The sequence below is a fragment of the Diabrotica undecimpunctata genome, chromosome 3 (genome assembly GCF_040954645.1).
Source record: "Diabrotica undecimpunctata isolate CICGRU chromosome 3, icDiaUnde3, whole genome shotgun sequence".
In the NCBI taxonomy this organism is placed as follows: Eukaryota; Metazoa; Arthropoda; class Insecta; order Coleoptera; family Chrysomelidae; genus Diabrotica; species Diabrotica undecimpunctata.
This window is the reverse complement of record NC_092805.1, coordinates 37,369,301-37,377,054: the sequence shown is the minus strand read 5'-3', so window position 1 is coordinate 37,377,054 and position 7,754 is coordinate 37,369,301. Positions and strand designations below refer to the sequence as shown.

At 31.8% G+C, this 7,754-nt stretch overlaps 1 protein-coding gene across 1 annotated transcript; it reads left to right on the top strand.

Moving 5' to 3' along the window:
• Positions 1-2,267: 2,267 nt before the first annotated feature.
• On the top strand, positions 2,268-2,726 carry LOC140435746 (uncharacterized). Its single transcript, XM_072524465.1, has one exon. It carries the CDS (start codon positions 2,268-2,270, stop codon positions 2,724-2,726), a length of 459 nt encoding a protein of 152 aa, XP_072380566.1.
• Positions 2,727-7,754: the final 5,028 nt, after the last annotated feature.

The following is a 7,754-nucleotide window of genomic DNA, read 5'->3' as shown; positions in this document are numbered from 1 at the left end:
CAGTACACTACGTGGAGGAAGATTGCGAATAAGCATTTCCTGAAGGCATTTTTTATAATTTTCGTAATTCATTTCAGTGTGGTAGGCAAATGTTTTTGTGTTTGATTTAAATTTCAAATAAGCATTTTTCACAAAACCGTTTTCACCACCTGCATGCACTATTATCAGTCTCTGACCTTTTGAAATTGGAGCACGTAATCCTCATTGGAATTATCGCTCCAACTTTTCGAGTAAGTATGGGAAGAATGAATATAGGTTTCGTCCATGTCTATGATAGGATGCTTCTCTTCTCGGTATTTTTTAATATCTCGAAGAAAGTTACGTCTCTGAAATAATAGATAATATAGCTTTTAATTATAGAAAAACAGATTTGTACTTCTACATACGCACTTCACCTTCTAGATCATAATCAGTCTTTTAATGACAAATTTCAAATTCTTCACATTCAAAATAAAGGCCTTAAGCTATCTTTGTTAGGATCTATGGAAATCAACAAATTAAAAAACACAGATGTAATTCTGAATGACCAACTTGAGACAAACAACTCTCCCCTCCTCAACCATTTCATTAGAGACTTTAAAGTGTAAACGCATGCCAAAAATAGATCACTTGAGAAAGGCAATCAGCCGAAACAGCTGTAGCGATAAGAGTTTAAAATAAATTTTGTGGAAGTTTTGAAAACAAAGTTTTCAGTGTTTTATTGTTACATAAAATGAATTTCCATCAAATAACGGTCGAATCCATCAATTATTAAAAGCTTTTTATTAGTTTTTGTTTTTCTTCGATGAAACCCTATATCTTTCATTGCTTTTCTCAATCATTCACGCCAACCATTGTAGTTGTACTCAGTGGCAAATTTTCTATGTACTCGTCGTAAAGTCGGAACTTGTTTTTCGGTAGTACAAAAATTAATAATAAATCGACGAAGCACCCCTTTGTCGCACTCATTCAACTTAGATTTTAAAGCCAACTTATTTCTTTTTTTATTTGGAGAATTGAAGACTGTAGATGACTAGATGTACTAGATGCACTGTAGGTGACTAGTTTGTACTATATAGATGTACTGTAGATGCCTAGATGACTTGATTCCTTGTCGCATGCGGGCTAAATTTCCCCGACAGGCAAATTTACGAGTATGATACTAAACGTGTACGGTCGCGGCGATATAGAAATTCTTGTGTAAATTTAAAACTATGTTTCTGGGAAGATAGAAACCACTTGCCCTTGTCAAAATATTCTTTTGAATATTTTGACAAGGATACGTTTAAAAAAAATTTACTCGAAGCTATTCGGGAAATTGTTTTTTGTTATTTGTTATAACAATTTCCGACCCACTTGTAAATCTAAAAAAAATACAGTTGAATATGAAAAAATATGTAGAATCAAATTAAAAATATTTGATGCAATAGAAAGGCAAAAAATAAAAAAATTAGTCGGTATATTCCGTTTCTAAGCGTCTTTTTAGGAGTAAACCGCTCGCCTATTAGTTTAAATTAACTGGTTAAAAATATTTGGAAAGTTGGTCAAAAAAATACTTAAAAATAACTTAAAAAAAAAGTTCTACAGCTATTAGGAGCCAAGACACCTTTTTTTGTTTTTAAAAATCACTGTTACGTTAATTAAAAACATTCTTCTTCTACTTCTTCTTATTCTTCTTCTTCTTCTTCTTCTTCTTCTTCTTGTTCTTTTTATGTAGACATGACTCTGTCTGTTTTTCAATGTGCCTCCAGTAAGCTGTCGTTCCATCATTTTCGTGGTTTTCCTACTGATCGTCTTTCAATTGGGGAACCGTTTTTTGCCGTCTTTACTACTCTATTTGTTGTCATTCAACTTATATGATGGCTCCATTCTACGTCGTCCCAAGAACGCAACTCGACAATATTGTCAATATCATTTTAAAGTCGTCTACTTTAAAATGTATAATGTATGTCTGAATTGTCAATATAAATGAGTCCGATAAAATTAAATTATTAGAAGAATTTTCAACCAAGTAACAAAAAACAAAATTTCTTTAATTTATTAATGTTTGTATTTTGAGATCGATTTCCGAAGTTGAAATTTAAACGTCAATAAACTTATTTTAAACTTCAATTGTATCTTATTATCATTAAAATTACCATTTTATAGATGGCGCTATACGAGTAGAGTGTGTTTTTAAGTCTAGCTCAGAGAAAACCTAAATTATTTACTGTAAATTGCATTCATTTTAATAGTTTTTTAGTACTAATTAGTGTAGTGTTAAGTATAGTTATTACAAGTTTAAAAAAATGCCATTAATAGAAAATACTCATGAAATAATCAATAAAAGTGTTGAGAAACTTAAAAAAGCTCTACAACAAGGTATGAAGGATCTAAAATCTCAAGTAACCAGTAATATCTCAGGTACCCAAATAGATTTTATAAATAATTTTAAGAAAAATATGTTGGAATTAATTAATTCCGTCAAAGAAGAATTAAATAAAGTACAAAAACTTGGTATTCAAAACCAAAATAACATTGAATATCTAAAACAAGACAAACGTCTTAAATTACTTGTTATTAATGGTGTCGATGAGAAAAAGAAGGAAGACCTACCAGATGTTATTACAAATCTAATCAACAATAAACTTAATATACCTATCTTGTCAACCAATTTAGTTGATTGCTATCGACTAGGTAAAAAACGAAATTATGATAAGAGGCAAAGACCGGTGGTCGTTGTGTTTGTAAACAGATTAGATGGATGAAAGCAAAAGTGTTTAATCGAAAGAAAAATCTTAAAGAAAGTAGTGTCGAGATAAGTGAAATGCTTTCTCCTGATTGTGAGGAGTTATTAAAAAAGAATGAGGATATTTGTGGGTACTAAGAAGAGTAATATTTATTAATTTTTTTACACGGTTAATACATCACCATGTGAATTACTATTTATGTAAATAATAACCATCTACAAATTTTGTTGTAGATGATTATTATTTACATAATCGTTTCTACCAATTTAGTAAGGATTTAATCTAAGCATAACATGAGTAGTTTAAAGTGTGTTCATACAAACTCTAGATCGCTAGTTGCGCATTTTATTGATGTAAAAGAACTTATTTTGGAAAATAATTTAGATATTTTGTGTATAAGTAAAACATGGTTAAAGGCATCAATATCCAGTAAGAAGATAAATATACCTGACTATAACTTTGAGCGAGTCGATAAGAATAAAAATGACACAGGTGGAGGTGTGGGTATTTACATAAAATATACCTAATATAAATTATGTGCTGATTGAGTCATCAAATGAAATTGAACAGATATGGTTAACACTCTCTCTTCGATATGGAACATTAGCTATTGGTGTTTTTATAATCCTTATGGAGCATTTTATAAAACTTTCTTTGGAGTTTTGGAAACAATTTTATCATCGGTACTGCCAAGGGTAGATCATTTACTCGGTTTGGGCAACTTTGATGTTGATCTGTGAAATACCAATAATTATTCCACACAGTTTATTACAGATGTAATACATGGTCTTGGACTAAAGCAGATGGTAAATCTAGCAACTAGAATCACCCAGTTCACAGTACCGAGGATAAAATTTTGTCTATTGAAGTAAAACATATCCCAGAAATAAGCGATCATGAAATGGTTGTCTTAACATTTGGTTGTGATGTCAAAACTAAGTAATACAAATAAATTTATTAGCACTCGGAATTTCAAAAACCTAAATTACAGTCAGTTCAAATCAGATCTGGAATCTATAGCATGGAGAATTATATACGAATTGCCAGTAAAGTCGATTTTCTCTCTAATAACATCATTACTCTACTTGACTAACATATTCCACATCAGCAATTAATGTTAGATAGGGATAAAGCACTTACTTGTTACAAGATTACTAAAAATATAAATCAATGGAATGACTATAAAGTATTCCGTAACTTAGTCACAGCCATGACCATGAGAGAGAGAGAAAATTATATTTTAAAAACATACTTGCTCAATTTTCTAAAGATATGTGGAATAATTTAAAATATTTGGTAAATAATTGCAAAACCAAAAATAATTTCAAAATAAAAAACGTGTGGAATGCAAATCAGATTAATAAACACTTTATTGAAGTCATACCAAACATGAAAGCAGACATTTATACACAAATATTCTATAAAAATAACTTTAGAAGTATTCCCTCAATTCTTTTCATACCTTTAAACCAGTATCTGAAATTAATATTTTACATATTGTTAATATTATAAAAAGTAAAGCTATTGGCGATGATGGTATTAACATATTAACGCTGTGTATTCCATTTCTTATACGGTATATCACACATATAATTAACTTTTGCTTAACAAATTCAATTTTTCCCACTAAATGGAAACGGGCACATGTTATTCCTTTACCGAAGACTAAAATTACAGAAAGCATGAATAAATTAAGACCAGTAAGTGTACTGCCTACATTATCTAAAATTTTGGAAAAGGTGATCGATATTCAGTTACAAACACATTTAAAAAATATCAACATAATCCCTATGATGCAGTCCGGTTTTAGGTCCAGATATAGCAGTCTTTTTGCTTTATTAAATATTACAGATGATATTTTTAGAGCCTATGGCCAAAACAAAATATTAATTCTAATTCTTCTAGACTACTCAAAAGCTTTTGATACAATTAACCATAATTTGTTATTTTCTATTTTAAAATATATTGGTCTAGAAGCGAGAGCAGTTGATCTAATGAAATCCTATCTTTCTAACAGATGTCAAGCAGTAAAACTTAATCAAAATATTTCTTCATTTCTAGATCCTAATACTGTTGCATATTCTTCTAAATCGAATTAACAACAAGTGCGAAGAAATAATTAGTCAAGAGAAGTTCGGGTTCCGGAGATGCCTTGGAACTAGAGAAGCACTATTTTCTATGCAAACACTCCTTCAACGATGTTGGGAGGTAAGAAAACCCGTATATATGTGCTTCATTGATTTTGAAAAGGCATTTGATCGCGTTCAGCATACCAGACTAATTACCGCCTTGCAGAGCATCCAACTAGATGAGAAAGACATCAAACTTATTGCCAAACTTTACTGGAACCAAATAGCCATTATTAATACCAACAACAGAGAATCAAAGCCAATCAGTATTGAACGAGGCGTAAGACAAGGCTGTATACTATCTCCCACCCTCTTTAACGTGTATTCTGAGAATCTATTTAGGGGAGCTTTAAAAGATCAAAAAGGAATTATCATAGGAGGAGAAATAATTAACAATATACGGTACGCCGACGATACTGTGATTCTAGCTGAAAACATCGACGATCTGCAGGAGTTAATCAATAGAGTTGACATGGAATGCACAAATTGGGGACTGTCGATAAATATTGATAAAACTAAATACATGGTGACCAGTAAAGTGGATATCGGCGCAACCCAACTGATATTAAACCAACAACCGCTGCAGAGAGTTCAGAGATTCAAATACCTTGGATGTTGGATTACCCAAAATCTAGATCCATCCTTCGAAATTCGATGTAGAATTGAACAGGCAAGAAACTCATTTCAAAAATTCAAGCCTCTATTATCCAATAACTCATTAAATTTGGAAATCCGTGAACAGTTTACAAGATGTTACGTGTGGTCTGTACTTTTGAATGGATGTGAAACTTGGACTTTAAACGCCAAGAGGACCAAGATATGAGTTGCTTCGGCTAATTCTCAACGGTAAAATTGAAGGAAAGAAATGGATAGGACGGAAGAAACTCTCTTGGTTGAGGAATTTGCGGCAGTGGACAGGTTTGACAGCAGACCAATTGCTACACGTAGCGCAAGACCGAGATCAGTATAAAAATATTATAAGCATGGTAGTCGCCGACGTTCCGTAGGGATATGGCACTCTAAGAAGAAGAAGATCCTAATACTGGTGTGCCTCAAGGATCTATATTAGGTCCAATTTTATTCTCTATATGCACATCTAATTTTCCCTCTGTGTTTTTGTCCTGTTCAGAGCATTATTACGCAGACGATACCCAACTCTATATGTCATTTTATTCGAATGAGTATTTACGTATGCAAAACATACTGTTGAATTAAAGTCTCTTTACTTTAATACGTTTTAATGTATTATTAAAAAAATTGGTCAATAAAAGCCAATATACTAGTCGGGTATTTTTTACTCATGTTATGTAAATGCAAAGATCGGTCCAGTCAAGCATCTTAGGGTTAAAGTAAATATTAAAATACATATAATACATAAAGTATATGCTAAAACGGTAAATCTTTTGAAAAGTTGTAATAATTTTCAGTAAATAATAATTATAATTGTCTTGTGTGAATAATTTATAGAAATTTCATGTTAATCAAATTGTAAGGTTGTTTTTAAATATATAGTTTATTTATCTTTAACGCACTAAAAGCATTTAACATGTTAACCTTGCAGTTTTTATCTTACATTAAGTAACAAGCAAATGACTATCTAATTATTTTTAATAACGACAACTGAATTAACTTTGATGTGTATTGTATGTAACTGTGTAATTGATTCATTCAATGTATTGGTTAAATTACAGGTATTGGCAATGTCCACTCTGAGCTATATAAATAGATGGCGAACACCTAGTAAGACAAATGCATATGCTTATTGAACATCTAATGAGGTCAAAGATTCTCTCAAGGCGTGCCAAAATCCAAATGTACAAAAACATAATACGACCAGCAGTGACATATGGAAGTGAAACATGGACATTGAGAAAGAAAGAAATCAATAAGCTATTAGTATGGGAACGCAAGATCCTGCGAATTATATATGGTCCTTGCAGGGACAGCGTGACAAATGAATGGAGGAGCAGATACAACAATGAAATAGAGACTCTCTTCGGGAAAGGAAATATCGTAAGATACATAGAAGCCAATAGATTAAGATGGGCAGGCCACGTAGTACGGAGTGATGACGACAGACTGATTAGCAATGTGTTTTGGGAAAGACCAGATGGTAGAAGATCGACAGGAAGGCCTAGAAAAAGGTGGAAAGACGCAGTCAGGGAAGACCTGGAGAAGATGGAAGTAAGGCCATGGGAAATAATAGCACAGGATCGGAATCAATGGAAGGCAATAGTAAACGCGGCAAAAACTCACGAAGAGTTGTAAAAGCCAATGATGATGATGATATGCTTATGAACAAGATTTGGAATGGGGGAAAGATCCCTGGCGACTAGAAAACCAGGATTATATGCCAAATCTATAAAAAAAGGAACAAACTGAAATGTGAAAATTATCGCGGCATAACCTGATTATGCACAGAGTACAAAGTTTTTACTTATATAGAGGAAAATGCCTACAAGTGGACCCCCATTTTGTTTTCCAATTCTTGCGTATGAAAAATAGCAAAAAAAAATATTATTAAAGTACATCCCATTAACTTCATAATGTAATACTTCATTTATACTCAACTTTCATTAATAATAATTAAAAATTAATATAAAAAATATGTATTTTTCAAAATCCAGCCTTTGGTGAATTCGGAAAATAGTTGCTAAAAGTGCACTTAAAAATTATTATTATTATTAAAGTTGTACCAATAATTGGAAAAAAGGTATTAAATAAGAGAAAACATGATCTACTTTCTAAATAGATGTATATTGCAACAATTTCCAATATAAAACATGAAATATATAAAAATATTATGCACAATTATTAATTTACAGAGACGAGTCCGCCAGGGTTGCGTGCTGTCCCCACTATTTTTCAATGTCTACAGTGAAGCGGTATTTCAAAAAACGCTCTCAGACTCAATAGA